Source organism: Dipodomys spectabilis, unplaced genomic scaffold (assembly GCF_019054845.1).
Source record: "Dipodomys spectabilis isolate Male_0828 unplaced genomic scaffold, ASM1905484v1 ptg000141l, whole genome shotgun sequence".
Lineage (NCBI taxonomy): Eukaryota > Metazoa > Chordata > Mammalia > Rodentia > Heteromyidae > Dipodomys > Dipodomys spectabilis.
This window is the reverse complement of record NW_024870818.1, coordinates 5,368,261-5,390,437: the sequence shown is the minus strand read 5'-3', so window position 1 is coordinate 5,390,437 and position 22,177 is coordinate 5,368,261. Positions and strand designations below refer to the sequence as shown.

General features: G+C 37.4%; 1 protein-coding gene across 3 annotated transcripts in view; it reads right to left on the bottom strand.

Annotated features, from left to right (window-relative positions):
- Usp34 (ubiquitin specific peptidase 34) overlaps window positions 1-22,177 on the bottom strand; it is a 209,396-nt gene that overhangs the window by 34,484 nt on the left and 152,735 nt on the right. For all 3 annotated transcript variants that reach the window (XM_042691171.1, XM_042691172.1, XM_042691173.1), the window contains 14 exons: window positions 19,861-19,925; window positions 19,706-19,781; window positions 19,574-19,621; window positions 19,392-19,457; window positions 15,098-15,178; window positions 13,342-13,427; window positions 12,324-12,492; window positions 12,165-12,239; window positions 10,034-10,185; window positions 6,447-6,495; window positions 6,256-6,360; window positions 6,081-6,125; window positions 3,026-3,130; window positions 1,302-1,449 (listed from right to left, as the gene is read on the bottom strand). In XM_042691171.1, the coding sequence (XP_042547105.1) occupies window positions 1,302-1,449; window positions 3,026-3,130; window positions 6,081-6,125; window positions 6,256-6,360; window positions 6,447-6,495; window positions 10,034-10,185; window positions 12,165-12,239; window positions 12,324-12,492; window positions 13,342-13,427; window positions 15,098-15,178; window positions 19,392-19,457; window positions 19,574-19,621; window positions 19,706-19,781; window positions 19,861-19,925 (1,270 nt within the window). The remainder of the gene's footprint in view (window positions 1-1,301; window positions 1,450-3,025; window positions 3,131-6,080; window positions 6,126-6,255; window positions 6,361-6,446; window positions 6,496-10,033; window positions 10,186-12,164; window positions 12,240-12,323; window positions 12,493-13,341; window positions 13,428-15,097; window positions 15,179-19,391; window positions 19,458-19,573; window positions 19,622-19,705; window positions 19,782-19,860; window positions 19,926-22,177) is intronic.

The following is a 22,177-nucleotide window of genomic DNA, read 5'->3' as shown; positions in this document are numbered from 1 at the left end:
GAACTCTCAAAAGTAATATTTTACATTTTATGCTTATTTACAAGAAATTTCTTGCTCCGTAAAAAAAAATCTACTATTGGTATTTGTCCATCTGTCTCCCAAGGTCTCTGTTTATTCTCTACTTACTTGTACATGAGATTGGTTTTATCTAATTCTTCTAATTCCAGTCAGTATTTTCTGTGTTAATTACTACTTTCAGCCTCCTGTCCTGGGCTTGACCTCAGGGCTTAGGCACTGTCCCTAAGCATTTGTGGTCAAGGCTAACACTCTACCATCCTCTGATCTCAGCCTACTGAATAGGATTACATGTATGAGCCACTAGCACCCAGCAATTACATGTTATTTTTTTCCCCTTGGGTGCTGGTCCTTCGGCTTGACAGAGTCTGTGCACAGTTCCTTTCCCTGAGCTTTTTTGATCATGGCTAGCGTTCTCCATTTCTGGCTTCTTGGGTTAACAGGATAAGTCTCATGGACTTTTCTGTCTTGGCTGGCTTTCAACTGTGATCCTTAGATCATAGCCTTGTGAACAGCTAGGAATGTGGGCATAAGCCACCAATGCTGGCAAGGTTAGAAAGAAAGGTTGGGTAGAGGGTGGGAGGGAGGGAAGAAGGAAGGGAAGGGAAGAGAGAGAGAAAAAAAGGGAAAGAGGAGACAGAAAGAGAAAGGAGAAAGAAAAGGGAAAAGAAAGGGAATAGTTAAGGGGTAAAGGGGGAAGGAGGAAAGGAAAGGGAAAAAGAGAAGGGGGAAAAGAAGGGGGAAAGAATAGTAAGAACAGACCAACAACAGCTGGGCAATGGTGGTGACTCAGCCTGTAATTCTAGCTACTTAGAAGGCTAATTGGAAGGATTAAGGTTCAAGGCCAGCCTGGGCAGAAAAATTTATAAGACACCTTTTCTCAAGGAAAAGCTGAATGGTGTTTGCAACATGCTTCTTATCCTAACTACACAAAAAATCAAACATAGGCAGATTAAGCCTGGGTACATGCCTGAGTAGAAAGTGTTAACTGTATTGTAAAAATAAGCAAGAATCATGGCTGGCAACATAGCTCAACAATAGGAGTCTCTCTCTAAAAAACACGAGAATCTGAGTTCAAAGCCTCAGTATCACCAAAACAAACTACTAAATATTTATAAAACTCTGTCACAAGTTTCCAAATATTAGTAAACTTCGGTCTTTAAGACAAACTCTAAGAGCTTTGCATTATACAATGGCCATAACTTCATTTAAAAGGCAGAAAACAGAAAATGCTAAAAATTAGAACATCAATAAATGATTTGCTAAATTCTGAACATTTGACTTACAAGTCCTGACTCTAGGATAATTGTGAGCCAAAAGAAAACGCTCAACCCAGTTTTCCATATTCTGTAGGACCCAGCTGTGTGCCAGTTTATTTCGGGGTGTCTGTACTGCCAACCAATCCAGACACTGAGAGGGATTGTATTCAATCACCTATAAATACAATGACAAGAACATAATACAATATAAGGTCAACTAATGAACAATTACTTTACATTCTTTTCTACATTCCACTAAATAGTTAAAGCTAAAATAATTAAAAAAAAACTAGGATTGTAAAGTTTTAGCTCTAATTTTAAGCTTCTTTTATTAACAAGGCATGCTCAGAAAAATTTATTTCATCACAAAATTTAAAACAAAGACTTTAACACATAGAACTCAGTGGCTTTTATGTATTGTTTAGAATTTAAAATATATTTATCTAGCTGTAATTTCAGTAGAACACTTGTTAGCACATGCAAGTCCCTGGGTCTGACCTCCAACACTACATACACAAAAAAGTACTTTGCATTTTCTAATTTTATTATTTTATTTAAACAGTATTAAGAATTGAATTCAGAGGTTTGTGTTTGCAACAAACAACACTTTTTGTTCCTACTTGTCTAATATATTTTACCCTTACTTTTATTGTACATTTAGCCAATTACTATCACATAAGAATATGAAGCTGTTCTTTGCATTGGGAAAAGCGAATAGTAGGAACCTAGAGTAGTTGGCAAACATGGCCTGTAGGTAAAATTCTGTGGCTACCTAGTTTGTCATTTTATGGGACAGCAGCCATGTCCACTCTTCCACTCATTTATTGTCTGTGGCTGCTGTTAGGCTAAAAATAACCCATCTAAATCATTTCAAGAAGGAGTATAGGGCCTACAAATCCTAAAGTTTTTTCCATTTGGCCTTTGGAGAAAAAGAATGCTGACTCTTATTCTAGAGCTTTTCCAGAAGACACTAAGGAGCAATTCTAGAAGTGACCAATGCTTCCTCTATCATTTTTGCCAAAAGTTGAAAGCAATTTGTATTTCTGCGTTTTTAGTTGTTATATGACACTGTTTTTGAGGGTAGAATATGAGAACTTCCCCTTGGCTAAAGCTGTTTGACTCTATAGGAAAAAATATTAAAAAAACATCTGAAGGCTGGGCTGGGAAGGTGGCTCAGTGGTAGAGCGCTTGCCTTGCATGCCTGAGGCCCTGGGTTCGATTCCCAGCACCACATAAGCAAAAAGAAAAAAGCCGGAAGTGGCGCTGTGGCTCAAGTGATAGAGCACTAGCCTTGAGCTGAAGAGCTGAGGGACAGTGCCCAGGCCCAGAGTTCAGGCCCCACAACAGGACCCCCCCCCCAAAAAAAAAAAACATCTGAAGGCTACCTAGAGAGAGGGGGAGGTCAAAGGGAGGGAGAGCAGAAAAATGCAGGGCAAAGGTAGGTGAACACAGACATAGTAAGCAATGTTCATATTTGAAAACAGAATTGGTAACCTGAAGGGATAAGTAGGGTTGACATGTTGAATTAAAACCCCTACAAATATTTAGAGATAATATATTTAAAGAGAGAGAGAGTGACAGAGTGGGGAGGGGAAGGGCACGCTAGCTCTTTTCTCCCTGAATCTGACTAGAAGTTGTTTGGATCTGTAACTTACTGAAACTATTTTAGGGTATCTAAATAAGGAGAACTGGTAGTAACTGTAAAAAAACTTGAAAAGATAAATATAAAAACTTGGTGCTTTAAAACTTACCTCCCATATCCTTTGCAGAATGTAAGATGCAAAGGGAGGCATGCCTGGAGGACCACCAGCAAATTCCATTAGCATAGTTAACAATTTAAAGAAAGGATTGGCAGCCTGTAAGACAAGCATTCATTGGTTTTTAGATCAAGCTGAATCAATGTCTTTCAGTAGAAAAGAACCACATCCTCTTGTACATGTCACATTTAATCTACGATGAGGATGAGTCAGCTGTCAGTAGTCATGCATACAAACTTTGATTACCATAAAACAGTAGGATTAGCTTGGTGGTACAAAGTTAACTTGTATAACTAGTGCATGCAAAAAAAAAAAAAAAAAAAAAAAAAGCCGGGCGCTGGTGGCTCACGCCTGTAATCCTAGCTACTCAGGAGGCTGAGATCTGAGGATTGCGGTTCAAAGCCAGCCCGGGCAGGAGAGACCGTGACACTCCTTTCTCCAATAAACCACCAGAAAACCGGAAGTGGCGCTGTAGCTCAAGTGGTAGAGCGCTCGCCTTGAGCTGAAGAGCTGAGGGACAGCGCCCAGGCCCAGAGTTCAAGCCCCATGACTGACAAAAACAAACAAACAAACAAAAAAGTCAACTGCAGGGCTGGGAAGGTGGCTCAGTGATAGAGTGCTTGCCTTGCATGCATGAGACCCTGGGTTCGATTCTTCAGCATCACATAAGCAGAAAAAGCCAGAAGTGGCGCTGTGGCTCAAGTGGTAGAGCGCTAGCCTTGAGCTGAAGAGCTGAGGGACAGTGCCCAGGCCCAGAGTTCAGGCCCCATGACTGACCAAAAAAAAAAAAAAAAAGTCAATTGCAGGAGAGCCATATCTAGTATATTTTGGGGGATGTCAAATATAGTTGGAAAAGCTTTTTGTTTTTCTTTTCTGAAACTTGAACTCAGGGCCCGGGCGCTATCCCTGAGCCGCTTTGTGCTCAAAGCTTGCGCTCTACCATTTGAGCCACAGCACCACTTCCAGATTTTTTGAGTAGTTTATTAGAGAGAAGAGTCTCATGGGGATCTTTTGGCCCAGGCTGGCTTTGAACTATGATCCTCAGATCTCAGCCTCCTGAGTTTCTAGGGTTACAGGTATGTGCCCGTGGTGCCCAGCTAAACTTTTATTCTTAAGTGTACAAATAATCATCATATATACTTATGAGGTACATCACGATGTTCTGAAACATACATACAAAGTGCAATGGCAAAATTCAGTTAACTGACATGCATTATCTCATCTACTTAACATTTTTAAGGTGAGAACACAAAATCTATTTGTTTTTTGCTGGTGCCAGGATCTGAACTCAGGGCCTTATTAAGGCTAACTCCAGCCATGTCTCCAGCTCTGCTTTTTGCCAGTTATTTTAGAGAAGGGAATCTAGTGAACTTTCTGCTTGGACTGGCTTTGAACTACAAATCTCTGGACCTTTGCCTCCTGAGTAGCTAGGATTATAGGCATGAGACACTAATATCTGGCTTAAAATTTCTTTTTAGCAATTTTCAAATACACAGTATATTCTTAATTAAAGAAGTTATATTGTACATAGATCTCTCAAACTTATAACTGAAAAATTTTATCCTTTATCAACATATCCCCAAATTCCAAATTAATTTAATTTGGGGTCCGGTCGTGGGGCCTGAACTCTGGGCCTGGGCACTGTCCCTCAGCTCTTCGGCTCAAGGAGAGTGCTCTACCACTTGAGCCACAACACCACTTTGGGCCTTGTATTTTCTCCTTATGTGGTGCTGAGGAATCGAACCCAGGGCCTCATGTATGCAAGGTAAGTGCTCTACCTCTGAGCCACCTTCCCAGCCCTCCAAATTAATTTTAACAAAGCAGTTCTAATGAAAAATCTAAATTAAAAATTTTCCAGAACAACTTTTGACAATGTTCTATATGATTGTTAAATTAAGTACTTCTATTTCTTTTATAAACACACTCATACTGGCAGGGTATTTATGCCTATAATCCTAGCTACACAGGAGACTAAGATCTGAGGATCATAGTACAGGCCAGTCTGGGCAGGGAAGTCCTTGAGACTTTTTTTTGGGGGGGAGGGAGGGTCCAGTTGTGGGGCCTGAACTCTGGGCCTGGGTGCTGTCCCTCAGCATTTCAGCTCAAGGCTAGCACTCTACCACTTGAGCCACAGCGCCACTTCCGGCTTTTTTCTTTTTGCTTATGTGGTGCTGAGGAATCAAACCCAGGGCCTCATGTATGCAAGGCAAGCGCTCTACCACTGAACCACCTTCCCAGCCCAACACTCAATAGATACACTATATTGTGTTTTCCATATATACAGAGATCTATCTTCTGTTTTTCCTAGTACATAGTTAGGATATAGGCTTGAAACCAAACAATTTCAAAAATTATGAGCCAGGCACTGGTGGCTTATGCCTGTAACCCTAGCTACTCAGGAGGCTGAGATCTGAGGATCATGGTTCAAAGCCAGCCTGAGCAGGAAAGTCTGTGAGACTCTTATCTCCAATTAACCACCAGAAAACTGGAAGACATGCTGTGGCCCAAGTGGTAGAGTGCTTGAGCTGAAGAGCTGAGGGACAGTGCCCAGGCCCACAGTTCAAGCCCCACAATGAAAAAAGAAAAAAAAATGGTGTTACTCTGATATACTGATTAGACATTTATATTTTAATAAGCATTAAGTTAAGGCAGTTCATTTTTTACTTTTTTGCCAGTCCTGGGGCTTGAACTCAGAACCTGGGCACTATCCTGAGCCTGTTTTTGCTCAAGGCTAGGCTAGTGCTCTTCCACTTGACCACAGTGCCATTTGTGGCATTTTTTGAGTAGTTTACTAGATCTAAGAGTCTCATGGACTCTATTGCCTGGGCTAGCTTTGAACCATGACCTCAGATCTCAGCCTCCTGAGTAGCAAGAAGTATAGTCATCAGCTGGCAGTCCCCAGTGGTAATGCAACTTACTCATATTATTTACTTAAAATAAATAAATTACAGTGGGATGGGAAAAACCTGAAGAATCAGAAGGGCTCAAATGAAAGCACTGCCAGTGCTGATAGTCATTTGAAAAACATAATTAACAAATGTTTACATACCTCAGGAGTCAACTTTGCTATTGATGTGAAAAGCATAGATACAATCTAAGAAAGAAAAAGGACGATGTGATTTTTTTTTTAAATTTTGAAATAGGCTTTCTACCACAGGATTCATGCTCCCACCCCTTTAAAAATTAATGAAATAGTTTAATTACCAAATCTTTTTAGCACTTACATGTTCGGCAAGTCGATTATTGTATCGACACAGGCTGAAAATTAGATTACAAGTTTGTCTTATATTGATGCCATCACGAATATGTTGAAATAAGAAGGGAAATCCCTGTTAAAAACAAAAGAAGTTCATTTAAAAACTATTATTATTGTCATTATGATGATCAAATTGTTTAATATCAGAGAAGGTATTACCTTTCCTCCTGTTAATGATGCCATGTCAGTCTGTGATAATGTCAAATGCCTAAAAGAAAATATTAGTGGAAATAAATCTTTTCCATGTGCACTACTTTATAGCTATTTACATCATGACATGCATGAAAATTGTCCATTCTATAACTGTACAAAATTTTTTTGGAAAGCTCTTAGTACCTATACTTGTTTGCTAAGTATCTCTTAATTTTACGAGATTCTTGGATTAATAAGTGATGTCAAATCAACTTTATTTCCATTTGATTAAATCAGTAATTTTGGTATAATCAAAAATTTTGGTATAATCAAAATGCTAGGGTGGGTTTAATTTTACTTAGGAAGTTGCTTTTCTGTTGTTTTTTTTTTTTTAAACAGGTCAATATTTAAAAACAAATGGGCTTTCAAGAAATACTAGTTTTACCTCCCAGTTTTCAGTTATTATCTATTTATTATAGAAAAATTCAGATATAGAGTAAATGTATCCAAACCAAAGATGGTCATTTTTACCACAGCCACTCAGAATGCACTATGCTGAGGCATAATCCAGATAATTTAGTATATACCCATAGATCTTATTACATATCTTAGGTAAGATTTAAAAACAACCACAGTGCCATATTCATGCCTAAAATAAATTAACCATTTCTTAGTATCTTACAAAATCCAGTGTACACTTTTCATGTTTCTAAAAAATTCTATCATTTGTCTCAAACCAGACCTGAATAGTCTTTTGCTATGAATAGTCTTTAGTTTGAGTGTCTATTAACTTTAATCTATTGGTTTCCCTTCTCATATTTATCTTGAAATTTGCTGAAGAAAGTAGGTTGCTTGTTCTGTAGTTTTCCAGATTGCTAACTGTATGCGGGTGATGCTGTTTTTACATGTTCCTCTGTTCTGTATTTCCTGTAAACTACCAGGTAGATCTAGAGAATTCACCAGATCTAGCTTTGACTTTGTTGTTTTTATGTGCCAGTACTGGGGCTTGAACTCAGGGCCTGGGTGCTATCCCTGAGCTTTTTTGCTCGAGGCTAGCCCTCTACCACTTGAGTCACAGCTCCATTTCCAGCTTTTTGATGGTTAATTGGATCTAAGACTTTCACATATCACAGACTTTCCTGTCCCAGCTGGCTTCAAATCATGATCCTCAGATCTCAGCCTTGTGAGTAGCTAGGATAACAGGTGTAAGTCACTGGTACCCAGCTAAGTTGGACTTTTTAATAAAGTACATTTTGTAGGTGAAAAGTGTGGATTTTCATCAGCAGGTACACAATGAGGGATTAATGTTTTTTTGTAACATTTTTCCACCAATGATCATTCAAGCTCACAGAATACCTACAGTCTAATTCCAACAATCCTTTCTCATTTATTAACTCAAATATCTTTATGATGACAAACTTTCCTTCATCCATCACTTGGTTGCCATGACCTTTAAGTTCTTCCAGGTAGAATAAATAAATCCTTCACTCATTTCGTTTATCAGTTTTCAAAATAAAGATTCGATTTTCCAATGTACTCCAAAAGTTGACAACGTATTTTTCAATTTTTCTTTTAGTTATCATTTAGAGCTTATTAATTTCATCATCTTGATGTGTTTCACATTTCATTGTAGTTATTCTTACTTGTGGTGTGCAAGTTGTCCAATCTATGACCAGCAGAAACTCCTTAAGTAAGCTGTTGAGTTCTTTTAACATGACCTAAATAGTTTTAGATAGCCTTTGTGCTTCCCAAAATAAAAAATTCAGATTCTCATTCATTTCTTGCCCCAAACCCGGGCACAGAATAATTTCAGAACAGTAATTCTATTAGTGACAATATGATTGCTGAAACATTTTAGGACGATTTATGTCTTTCCCAAACATCCACAGTTAATGTGTTCTAAGAATACTTTAATTCCTCTCCAGTACTGTATCACCTACTTAATATAGATTAAGGTTCAGTTATTTCATTATGCTTATAAATTTTAGGAATTAAAAAATATATTTATTAATAATTATGCAGAACATTTACATGATTCCAAGGTTAAACTATAAAGCAAAGTAATTTTGTCAAACTTTCACTTTTGTCCCATTTCACCTCATTTTCCCTCCCACTTCAATTGGAAACCATTTTTTAAAAGATATTTTTGATTTATAGTTAATTCGTGATAATTTTGGTAGTTACATCCTGTTAAGTGTTATAAACACAGAGAAAAAAAAGAAAGCAAATATTCCTCCTATGGGAAATACAGAATTATGTGCCTATGAGCCTTTTATCCACAACAATTCCATCAAGTAATAAACACATTACCGCACTTTACAGGTGTTTCTGTTTAAAGACACCTTATTTAATATATATTTTTTATGCATTAACATTGAACTTATGGCCAACAGCATTACAACTCATACCTGAATCTAACATGTTTATTTTCACCCTAACGCACATCACAGCCTTCCTTGAATTTAGGAATACTAGACAGCACTTCAATACTGTTTGGGGGGCTATTTTAAACAGTGAAATCACCAACAGAAAATATAAATATTTGAAAAATGTGGCATACATTATGGAAAATACAATTGGTTACAACATGAAATGTGAAACAAGATGGCACACTGTTGCCTTGATGGACTTTAGCTGGGGAAATATATATTAGGCAACTTAAATTCACCAATCTACATAAGCACATTATCTGAGAATAATTCTGAAAACTCCACAAATACTATTTTTGCAATTACAAAAAAACTTTAGTAAGTAGGTGAATTTTCAAATAGGAATGTATGAATAGCGATAAGCTGTGTACACATTCTCTCTCATCCTTCCTTTTCCTTTTATCCTTTTTATTCTTTTGCAGTGGTATCGGAATTTGAAGTCAGGACCTTGTGATTACTTGCTTGCTCAGCTGATGCACTACCACTTGAGCCATACCTCCAGCACTATTTTTTTGTGCATTATTTTGGGAGTCTAGTGGATGTTTTACCCAGGCTGGCTTCAAGCCTCAATGCTCCAGATCTCAGCATCCTTTGTTAACATCACAGCCATGAGTCATTGACACCAAGCCTTACACTTCCTTCTCTAACAAACTACCATGCTACAAATATTCTTCTCCACCTGATTTTTTAATGAAAAGGGGGACGGGAGGACACATGTGTATTATAAAGACTTCTCTGTGGTAGTACATATAAATTCCACATTTTGTTCACTTTTTTAAGCTACAGAGTACTCAAGTGGATACCTTGATTTTTCAATGTTGATCCCCCTTTGATGCACATTTGGCTGTTGCTATTTGAAATAATATTTCAATAAATAACTGTCTATCTTTCTGCACTTTGTTGCAGATTTCTAGAAGTATAGTTGTTAGGTTAAAGAATGAATGTACAATGTACATGAAATTTTGCTAGACATTTTACTGTAATTTTTATCAATGACGATTTCTAACATGACTAAGAAATAAGAGTTTAGTAGAAAGTACTGAAATTCTTGAGCCACAAGAATTGATGAATAAGATATTATTATTTGAAAAAATTTGTAACAAAAACTCAAGTATAATAAAACAATTATGTAAAAAGAGTAAAACCAAACACACTTTAAGCATTTTGAATGTTGAAACATTTCACCTTTCTGAGCGAGACTGTTCAACCAAAAGAGCAACTAAAGCTATCATCTTTTCAAGGGCAGCTGGTCTGTATTTTTCTTCTGCCAGAGAGAGGATATCTTCTTCTTCTTCTTCTTCTTCTCCTTCTTCTTCTGACAGTACTTCAACTTGAGGCTAAGTGAAACAAATTTAATTTTAATGTGCTATTACTTTTAAATAAACTGTGGAACAATTGACTCATTTTGGTATGCTTATTGAGGTGGCAAGAGTATGTATCATGAAAAACCACTATTCAAAGGTCTAACAAACAATATTCAGGACAATTTTAGAGTAAGCTGGCAGAAGTGTACAGAAAGGTGATTCTTAACATTATTTACCTTAACTAAATACTTCAATAATTTTTGTTTACATCTTAGCAAGACCCTGAGATCAATAAACAAGATAAATAATAAAAGTATGCACTGAGCATAAGTGGCTCATGGTTATAATCCTACCTATTCAGGAGGCTGAGGTCTGAGAATTGGAAGTTCAAATTCAGTCCAGGCAGACAAATCACTTATCATACCAATAGCCAACCAAAAAACAGAATTAGAGATGTGGCTCAAGTGGTAGAACACTGGCCATGAGTTGAAAAAGCTGAGTAAAGTGTTCAAGCCTGAGTTCAAGCCATAGTATCATAAAAACCCCTAAGTTTAAGTATGATAAAATGACATTTCTTATTTAATAAAAATGCCAGTTACACAGAGAAGAAATCCTTATTTCTAGTTTCCAGCTAATGTAAACAGTAGGTTTTTCAAACTCAGTTGGCTTCTAAAATGTTAAGATACTGATAAGATTTTATCATCTAGAAAAGGAAGAGACCTAGGCATAGTGGCACATGACAATTATCATAGTATTTGGGAGGCTGAAACAAGAAAATTTGGCTTTGAGGCCAGGATAGACAGAGAGATCTTAAAGACAAAATATAGAAAACAATGGTGTCTCCTGCCTATACTACTAGCTATTCAGGATGTGAATAACTGGAGGCTCTCTTACAACAGCCTTGTATAAAAGTTCTAAACCAATAGCTGAATTTGGTAGCATTTGCCTGTTATCATAGCTATGGAAAAATGTGTAACAGGAGGCTAGAGGTTCGGGCTATCATGAGTAAAAAGTGAGACTAAAGCAAAAGAGCCAGAGGCAAAGCTCAAGCAGTAGAGCACCTGGTTAGCAATCTTTAAGCTCTTAGTTCTAATACTAATATTGCTCCCCACTCCCAAAAAAACTGAGGAAGAGAAAAAGAAAAAGAGTAAAATGGATAGCCATATACACTGGAATATATTAGTCCATATATTTTAAGAAGCATGCCAGAATAACAGTTAAGAGAATAGAATATTAGGTCAATTATCACAGATTAAACCCTACGTAACTATGTGCTGTCTAAAACAAGTCAACTTCTCTAAGTACTTATCTGTAGAATACACTTATCTCTTAGGATTAAGAAAACAATTAAATATGCTGGCACCAGAGGCTCATGCCTATAATCCTAGCTACTCAGGAGGCTGAGATCTGAGGATTATGATTCAAAGCCAGCCCAGAGAGACAAGTCCAAGAGACTCATCTCCAATTAACCACCAGAAAACTAGAAGTGGTGCTGTGGCTCAAGTGGTAGAGCAGAACAGCTCAGGGACAGCACCCAGGCCTAGAGTTCAAGCCCCATGACTGGCAGGGGAAAAAAAAAAAAAAAGTATAAATAGATGTTAAAATCTAATGTAGTTGTCACAAACAATATGAAAGTTATATCATATTTTAATCAGCCATTTAAGATTTTTGGAAGACTCTGACAAACTTAGTAATAAAGAGCTTGAAAAAATATAAGCACCAAAAATTTACAAAATTACGTATTAGACTGCAAAGTTAGTGGTGGCTACTTCCATTAAGTTTATTTGCTTTGGCACAGTACTTTCCCAGTGAAACATAATACTCAAATTGTTAATTAGCTTACTGCATCCATTAAAATAACATTAACATCATCTGCCAATCAGAGAACCTTACCATAATCTAATAAAAAGGATACAAGGGACTTTAAGGGTTTTTATTATCTTATGACTTTGCATAATGCAAACTATTGGAAATATGGTTTCCCTCTATATCTGATACAGAATTATACTTACATTTTCAGGTCCTTTGGTTCCCATATAAAAATGTACCATTGTAGATATGGCTTGCAAGGAAAGCAAAAACTGGCTCTAAAAAACATTAATTTAAAATTTAAAATGATATCAAATACAAAAAAAGTACGTAATCCAAGAAATAAAAAAAGTAATCCTCACCTCTTCTTCACCCATTTTGGCAAATTCGTAAAGGAAGGCAAAATACTCTGTAAGATGTTTACTATGAGGTTTTACACCATGTTCCATAATTAATAACAGAGTTCTCACAAATCGAGTGACACAGGAACGACCACCAATATCTTCTACTGAGGCATCCATATCATCAGACCTGGAAAGAAAAATACATCTTAGAGAATGTACTAGATTTGAGAGCAAATATTGCCTGAAAAACATTTTTAAACCCCTAAATTTATTTTTCATTTATACCTATAATCGTATATATAGAGTATATCTACAGGTATATATTTTTATGTATGTGCCAGTCCTGGGGCTTGAACTCCAGATCTGGGTACTGTCCCTGAGCTTTATTGTTTAAGGCTACTAATCTACAACTTGCACTACAGCTTCCTGTCCCAGCTGGCTTAGAAGCGCAATCCTTAGATCTCAGCCTCCTGAGTAGCTAGGATTATAGGTAGGAGTCACCAGTGCATGGCTATTTTTCCCATATTTTGGTGATAATTTATAGTAGCTGAAATGAATAGTAATACTCTAATTATTGTGATTTACAGTAGCTGAAATGAATAGTAATACTCTAATTATTGTGACTAAATCAATCCAAATAAAAGACTACCCTTAAAGTTATTTGTAGATGATTTTATAGATGTAGTTAATTAAAATATAAAACAAAAAGTTTTCTCTTCTTGATATATGTAACTTCAAATCATTTTTAAACCTAACAACATGAATATTAACAGTATTTAAGAATATTTTGTCAGGGGCTGGGAAGGTGGCTCAGTGGTAAGAGTGCCTGCCTTGCATGTATGAAGCCCTGGGTTCGATTCCTCAGCACCACATAAGCAGAAAAAGCTGGAAGTGGCGCTGTGGCTTAAGTGATAGAGTGCTAGCCTTGAAGAGCTCAGGGACAACACTAAGGCCCAGAGGTTCAGGCCCACGAATGACAAAAAAAAAAAAAAAAAAAAAGCATACCGTCAGAGAAGTTAAAAAAGGAACTTCTTACCCATCTTCCATCCCTGGCTGCAGATAGAAATGAGCGTGCACAGGTCTCAACCTCTGAATCACATGTATACATAAGCGTTGAAACATCTATAAAGGAAAAGATGTAATAATTAAAAAACATCACATGACTAAAAATTTAACGTATTTGGTGGATATAATGGTACATTCTGTAATTCAAGCAAGCAAGTGGCAGACTCAGGAGGATCACAAGTTTTTTAGCTTAGCTGGGTATCATACATAGTAAGATCTTGTCTAAAACAACACCACCACAACATTTTTGGAGAAAGATACAAAGTAGATTTGTAGTTGTGAAGGGTTGAGAAGAAGATAAAATAAGAAATGATTGCTAATGCAAATGTGAGTCATTTTGGGGATGAATGTTTTAAACCTCTGAATTCTATACTTTGAAAGATTTGGGTGAATTTTATTGAGTAAGAATATATTAGAATATATATTAGATTTTGTAAAACTTAAGAGAAACAATTTGATAAAAACTTAGTTGAAACATCAAGTGGAAATACAAGCCTATGTAATTGTTATCTCATTTTTACAAATGTTGGTTAAATATTAAAATTGACGCTTTTTTTTTGGGGGGGGGGGTCAGTTGGGGGCTTTAACTCTGGGCTTGGGCGCTGTCCCTCTGCTCTTCAGCTCAAGGGGAGCGCTCTACAACTTGAGCCACAGCGCCACTTCCGGGTTTTCTAGTGGTTTCTTGGAGATAAGAGTCTCACAGACTTTCCTGCCTGGGCTGGCTTTGAACTGTGATTCTCAGATCTCAGCCTCCTGAGTAACTAGGATTACAGGCGTGAGCCACTAGACTGAATGTAGAAATTCTTATGACCATATCCCAAAGCTTGTGCTGGATATCCAGCAGTAGTATTAGTTCTTGTTTTCTTACAGTGGTTTTTATGGTTCTAAAGTCTGTGAGACTCTTATCTTGAATTAACCACCAAAAAGCTGAAAGTAGCTAATGTGGTAAAGCATTAGCCTTAAGCAAAACAGCTCAGAGACAAGGCCCAGGCCTTGAGTTCAAGCCTCGGGACAGATGAGCACACACCCTTGCCCACATACAGACCCATGTATGCGCTCTATTTCAGTAACTAAAAAATAACGCAAGTCAGATTAAGTTTTTGATTTTGTCATTAAATGACTATAAAGGCATGCTTAAAATTGCTTTGTGTAATTTTTTCTCATAATTAAAGGAAAGCAAACTGATCCATGTGATAGATGTTATCAAAGAAATAAATTACACCCTCCTCATTTAACTTTCTAGGCCACTTAACAGTACTCTACTAGTCAAAATAGCTAGGACATGAAAAAAAAAATTGGGATTTATAGGTTATCTTGTTATAGCACAAAACGTCCATAATTTTAAGTGCTTGCTTAACAGTGACAGCTGATGTTAAAAGTGGCTGAGAAAAAAATAACAGCAAAATGACTTTTAAGGTAGAAAGCAGATCTTTTCAAATTATTTACTTAAATTAAAAACTGCTTATTTTTCTTTTCTTTTTTTTTTTGGGTCCGGTCATGGGCCTGAACTCTGGGCCTGGGCGCCGTCCCTCAGCTCTTCAGCTCAAGGCTAGTGCTCTACCACTTGAGCCACAGCGCCACTTCCAGCTTTTTTTGCTTATGTGGTGCTGAGGAATCGAACCCAGGGCCTCATGCGTGCAAGGCAAGCACTCTACCACTGAGCCACCTTCCCAGCCCCCCCAAACTGCTTACTTTTCTAAGGTTTTTCAATTACATGTTTTCCTTACCTGTCTCACAATTTGATTAGGACACTTAATTAGGATTTGCATTGGCCACCAGTCATCATCAGCCATGCGATCTAAAAACCACTGTAAGAAAACAAGAGCATCGATTTTAATATTTAACCAAAATTTGTTAAAATGAGATAACAATTACATAGGCTTGTATTTCTATTTGATGTTTCAACTAGTTTTTATTAAACTGCTTCTCTAATTTTTACAGAATCTAAAATCTAAGTAGGCATTGCCTCATTATACAACTTCCCAGTTGACATTTATGTTACAAGACAAAACCTACAGAACGACAACCTGAGGAAAATGAAGAATCACTTTTTACTTTGTCACACTGAGAAATCTTTTATTCCTGTGAGTTATATGATGAGTATGACTCAACTTCCTTCTGCTTAAAAATAAAAAAATTGTAACTCTGGGAGAGAGTGAGAGAAAGGGTGACACTGTCCAAAAAGAAATGTTCCCTTTACCTAACATGTAACTGAAACTCCTCTGTACATCACCTTTATAACAGCAGTAAATAAACTTTAAAAATTATAACCTAATTATGGCTCTGAATCTTTCACATAGCCAAGGGTGAATTGAGAGACCTAGCAGTATAGTTAAATAACAAGTTGAAGATATTATCAGACAAAGCCAGTAGTGGCAATTTCTTGAAAAATAAATGACAAAAAAGCATAGAAGAAAAAAAAAAGGCAGACATGAAAGATTTAAGAAACAAATACAAACTGTGTATCATTTCTGAACACGAATTCAAACCAACAGAAAAAGCATTTTTGCAACAGTGAAAAGTAAATTCAAAATGGGGATTAAAACTTATTTCTAGGCCTGGCGCAGTGCCTCATGCCTGTAGTCCTAGCTACTCAGGAGGCTGAGATCTGAGCATCAGGTTCAAAGCCATCCCAGGCAGGAAAGTCCGTGAGACTCTTATCTCCAATAAATTACCAGAAAACTGGAAGTAGCACTATTGCTCAAGTGGTAGAGCACTTGCCTTGAGCTGAAGAGAACTGAGGGACAGTGGCCAGGCCCAGAGTTCAAGCCCCAGGACCAAGCTCCCTCGCCAAAAAAAATTCATTTCTAGTTTTACTAGAAGTAAATGAAATTATGGTTAGATATTTTTTCTGAAGTTCTCATTGGCTAAAAGCATATATATCTATGTTATGGATATAAAACATGACTTCTGGGTTTGCTTTAAAACAAACTGCACAAAAGGCAGAAAGAAATAGACAAAACAAGAATGAAAAAATACTGGCTTTAAATATTATACCTTTATGTATAAAATTTCTAAGGATTATTTTCTTTTACTACACTGTCATAAGGTAAAATAAAACTACCTTCTAAATAAGACATCATCAACTAATTTGCACACTGTGCTACTACCATCTCTCACATTTGGAAAATCCTAAGACTTCCAAGCTCAGGACCTCTCCAGCTGTTAAAAGTATTATTAAAATTAGTACATTAATACTATAAATGTCACCATCTGGATTATCTTTAGGAGTACATATCTTAAAATGACAAATAAAATTTGACATATATTGATATATTGGAATATATGGAGTTTGTATGGTGGGAGAGGGATAGTATTTTCTACTAACATTCAAATGTAGTAAATTAACATGAAATTAGGGATGATGAGGAATTGTTGGCAAAAGTATACAAAGTTTCAGTTGTAACATGTATACAATCTTGAAGATCTCATATATAGCATTTAAAAAAAATGGTTTTGTTTTTGCTTTGGTGCCAGTCTGGGGGCTTGAACTTGGGGCCTGGGTACTGTCTCTGAGCTTTTCTGTTCAAAGCTACTGCTCTACCATCTGAGCTCTACCATCTGAGCCACAGCTCCACTTCTGGCTTTTTGCTTGTTAATTGAAGATAAGAGCTGCACAGACTGTCCTGCCTAGGATAGCTTTGAACTGTGATTCTCACATCTCAACCAACTGAGTAGCTAGGATTACAGGTGTAGGTCATCAATATCCAGGTACATGTAATACTCTTAAGTACAATTATTAAATGAGATCTTTAAATCTCTTCACTTAGAGCTGGGAATGTGGCTTAGTGGTAGAGTGCTTGCCTCGCATGCATGAAGCCCTGGGTTCAATTCCTCAGTACCACATAAACAGAAAAAGCCAGAAGTGGTGCTGTGGCTCACATGGTAGAGTGTTAGCCTTGACCAAAAGAAGCTCATGGACAGTGCCCAGGCCCTGAGTTCAAGCTGCAGGACTGGCAAAAAACAACAACAAACAAAACACTCTTCACTTACACATACACACAACACAAGTAGTATCGAAGTGGTAATAGTTTTAACTATGGTAAATATTTCAAAAATATGTATGTATACATACAAGTTTCAAATTGTACATCTTCAATACATACAATTTTCCTTTTTTATTTGTGATACTGAAGGTTGAGTTAAGGGTCTTATACTTGCTAGGTAGGTGCTCTACTGCTTAAGCCACAGCTCAGCTGTCTCTGCTTTATTTTTCAGATAGGACCTTGGCTTCCCCTGTCCAGGCCAGCCTGGACTGTGATCCTCCTACTGTACACCTACTACATAGTTGGGAAAACAGGTGTATGCCACGATGCCCGGATTTTTTTGTTGTTGTTGCATAGAGGTCTTACCCAGGCTAGTCTAGAACCTCAATCTGCTGTGTGTAGAATTACAAGTCTAAGTCACTATGCCAATCAGTATTGACTTTTGTACTCAAGACATTTCTCTTTATTTTTATTTTTTTATTTTTTAATTGTGAAAATACTGTACAGAGGAGTTACAATTACATGGGCAAGAAGACCTTTCTCTTCATGAGGCAGATGCCCTATTAGTTCAGCATATTCCAAGCATTACAATTTTCTGTCAACTATACCTTAATAAGGTTGGAGAAAAAAAAAAAAAATCGAAACAAAATTTAAAAAGTAGTTAAGAATGATTTTGGACTGGTAGAGTTAAGCATTTGTAATCCCCTGAGTAAAGTTAGTTAAGTGTAAGTAAGCCCTTGAGTAAAATCTTCAGCATGACAAAAATAAATGGGGAGAAGGTGGGGGGCAGAGAAGGGGAGAAACTTCCAGAATTTGAAAGTAATTAATATGTATAATAGATTTGATATATAAATATTAACTTCTTCAACAGACATAGGTGGCTCACGCCTATAATCCTAGTTACTCAAGAGGCTGATATCTGAGGATCACAGTTCAAAGCAGGAAAGTTCCTGTGAGATTTTTTTTTTTTTTGGGGGGGGGGGGTGGGAGGGAGGGAGGTCCTGGGGCTTGAACTCTAGGCTTGGGAGATGTCCTGGTGCTCTTCAGCTAAAGGTGAGCGCTCCACTGCTTGAACCACAGCATCACTTCCAACCTTGAGACTCTTATCTCCAATGAACAACCAGAAAACTGGAAGTAGTGCTGAGGCTCAAAGTGGTAGAATGCTAGCCTTGAGCAAAAGAACTCAGAGACAGTGACCAGGCCTTGAGGTCAAGCCCCTTGACCAATAAAAATAAACAAACAAAAACACCCAAAAAACTAAAAACAATTTGAGCCAGATGCCTATAATCCTAGCTACTCTGGAGACTGAAATCTGCGAATTGTAGTTCAAAGCTAGCCCAGACAGATAAGTCCTTGAGACTTTTATCTTCAGTTAACAGTGAAAAACTGAAAACAAAACTGTGGCTCAAGCTGTAAAATACTAGCTTTGAGCAAAACCAGCTCAGGGACAGCACTTTGGCCCTGAGTTCAAGGCCCAGGACCAGCACCAAAAAATAATTAACTTAAAAAATTGCTATAGTACCTTTTTGCTGTTGTTTTTGTTTTTGGGTCCGGTCGTGGGGCCTGAACTGTGGGCTTGGGCACTGTCCCTCAGCTCTTCAGCTCAAGGCTAGCACTCTACCACTTGAGCCATAGCTCCACTTCTGGCTTTTTTTTTCTGCTTATGTGGTGCTGAGGAATTGAACCCAGGGCCTCAAGCATGTGAGGCAAGCGCTCTACCACTGAGCCATCTTCCCAGCTCCCAAAATTGCTATAGTACCTTAACGAAGAAAAAACAGTAATACAATATAAAACAGAATCTCAAGCTATCAACCATTTTTTTTTCCTTTGGTTGGTCGTGGGGCCTGAACTCGGGCTGGGCGCTGTCCCTCAGCAACTCAGCTCAGGTCTAGCACTCTAACGCTTGAGCCACAGCACCACTTCTGGCTTTTTCTGTTTATGTGGTGCTGAGATAGAACCCAGGGCCTCATGCATGCAAGGCAAGCGCTCACCTTCCCTGTCCAATTAAACCATTTTTTTGAATTAGTTACCTTACCTCACAAGCTGCTTGGCTATTATTAAACTGTTTGGTCAATAATTCAATCCACTGAAGCATTGTAGGCTAAAAAAGGAAAAGCAGTCAGTCAAGATGCAGGGATTTTTGATCCAATGATAATAAAACCCAAGAGATAACATAGATAATACATAACACAAAAACTCACAGAAGAAAACACATACCTTCTCTTTTGAATGAATAAATGTCTCTAGGACAAAGGAAGTGCTTAACTGTAAGAAAAGATACAACAAGTAAGTAAGATTCAATTTTTTAAAGTTAAAAATCTGACAAAGTTATGTAAGTTTATATATTACCTTTGCTGTCATTAGGGATACAGCTTTAGGATCAGGTAATGTACTTGGAATACAACTACACAACTGCCACATAAACCTACAATTTAAAAAGAGTAACTTAAAATTCATAAAGAATTTAAAATATTAGTAAAATATACTAAATTTAACTAACTTACCCAAAATATGTGTGTTCAAAAATGTTTTTGTCTTGAAGAAACTGCATATTATCATGCCAAATCCACTGAAGAAAAGAAATGTTAAGATTAGCTATCAGAAAGCAATTTCGTATTTTACCACTACCTCATTTTTGTTTTTATTGGTCACAGAGCTTGAAACCAGGGCCTGGGTGTTGTCTCTGAGCTTTTCCCTAAAGGCTTTGAGCCACAGCATTATTTCTGGTTTTCTGGTAGTTTACTGGACATAGGAATCTCACAGACGATCCCCCCCTGGTTGGTTTTGAACCATGATGGGTTTGAACCACGATCCTCATATCTCAGCCTCCTGAGTAGCTAGGATAACAGGTATGTGCCACCAGTGCCTGGCTTTCCCAATACTTTTATTGGATAAAGAGATACACTATGAAAAGTTGAACAAAAAGCAACCAAAAAACATATTCACTTAAAATTCATGCTTATCTGTCCAAGTATAAGGAATATAAAAGCAGTTACTAAACCTTTTGCATTTTTTATTATTTCATATATTGCTATTATCTGGCAACTTCCAAGTGATTCCGAGTTTTTAATGTATTTGTAAAGATTCTAAAAAGAAGAAATATAGCAAATATATAAATATATAAGCGGATGGGAAGGTGGTTCAATGGTAGAGTGCTTATCTTGCATGCATGAGGCCCTGGTTTTGATTCCTCAGCACCACATAAGCAGAAAAAGCCTGAAGTGGCACTGGGCTCAAATTGGCAGAGCACAAGCCTTGAGCTGAAGGGACAGCTGAGGGACAGCACCCAGGCCCAGTGCAGGCACCATGTCTGGCAAAAAAAAAAAAAAAAAAGTACACACACACACGAGGAAACTAGTGGCTCATGCCTATAATTTTAGCTACTCCATGTCTGGCAAAAAAAAAAAAAAAAAAGTACACACACACACACACACACACACACACACACACACACACACACACGAGGAAACTAGTGGCTCATGCCTATAATTTTAGCTACTCAGGAGGCTGAAATCTAATGAATGCTGTTCAAAGACATCTTGAACATGGAAGTCCATGAGACTCTTATTGTCGATTAACAACCAGAAAACTGGAAGTAGTGCTGTGACTCAAAGTGGTAGAGCACTAGACTTGAGCAAAAAGAGCTCAGAGTTAGTGCCCATGCCCTGAGTTCAAGTCCCAAAACCAACTTAAAAAAGAAAAAAATTATTGATTTGCTAATAACAGGTTTTAAGATAAAGATTTATATTAACCTTGGCAAAAATGTATTTTTAAAAAATTAACTGGCCAAGTGCTGGTAGCTCATGCCTGTAATCCAAGCTACTCTGGAGGCTGAGATCTGAAGATGGAGGTTCAAAGTCATTCCAGGGAAGGTAAGTGCAATAGACTCTCATTTCCAATTAACCACCAGAAAACTGGAAGTGGCGCTGTGGTTCAAATGGTAGAGCACCACCTTGAGCTGAAGAGCTGAGGGAGAGCACCCAGGCCCAGAGTTCAAGTCCCATGACCAACAAAATAAACAAATAAATGCACTCGAAAAATGAGTTACATCCCTATCCCCATGAAATTACTTTTACCCTAGAACAAAGTTTTGTTCTGATTACTGATATAACTATTTTTCACAGCACTGCTCTTTAGTGTATATGTTTGGAATTAGAGATAATGGATTCATTTCTTCAATTTATGTTTCCAATACTACAATTAATTCTCCACTAAAAGTTTTCAATTACCTCTACCTGCTTATCCCAGAGCACTAGAGCAGAATTGAGTTTTATAATTGTGTATGTAGGGTAATATTTGGGAGATTACAAGCTTAGTCACTGATTGGTCTATTTCAGAATTCTTGAGTATTTAAAAATTCTGGCTTCCATGCCAGGTGCGGGTGGCTCATGCCTGTTTTCCTAGCTACTCAGGAGGCTGAGATCTGAGGATCATGGTTCAAAGCCAGACCAGGCAGAAAAGTCCATGAGATTCATCTCCAATAAACCACCAGAAAATCAGAAGTGGCACTATGGCTCAAGCAGTACATTAGCCTTGAGTGGAGGGACAGTGCCCAGGTCTGGAGTTCAAGCCCCATGACTGATTAAAAAAAAAAATCTAGCTTCCAGACTGATGGCATTCTGCCCATTTCATTCCATATCAAAGGAGCCCTAGTATAAATTTCTTCCTACCAGTTATAAGCTGAGTTCTGGATTTGGTATCCAAATTTTTATTTCCTTTACTCCCTCTTGACTACTATTATCTGTTCCAGCACCTAAAGACTGGTAAGTCTCTTGGTCTTTACCATAGTCAGTGCTTTTAGTTCTACCATAGAAACATTTT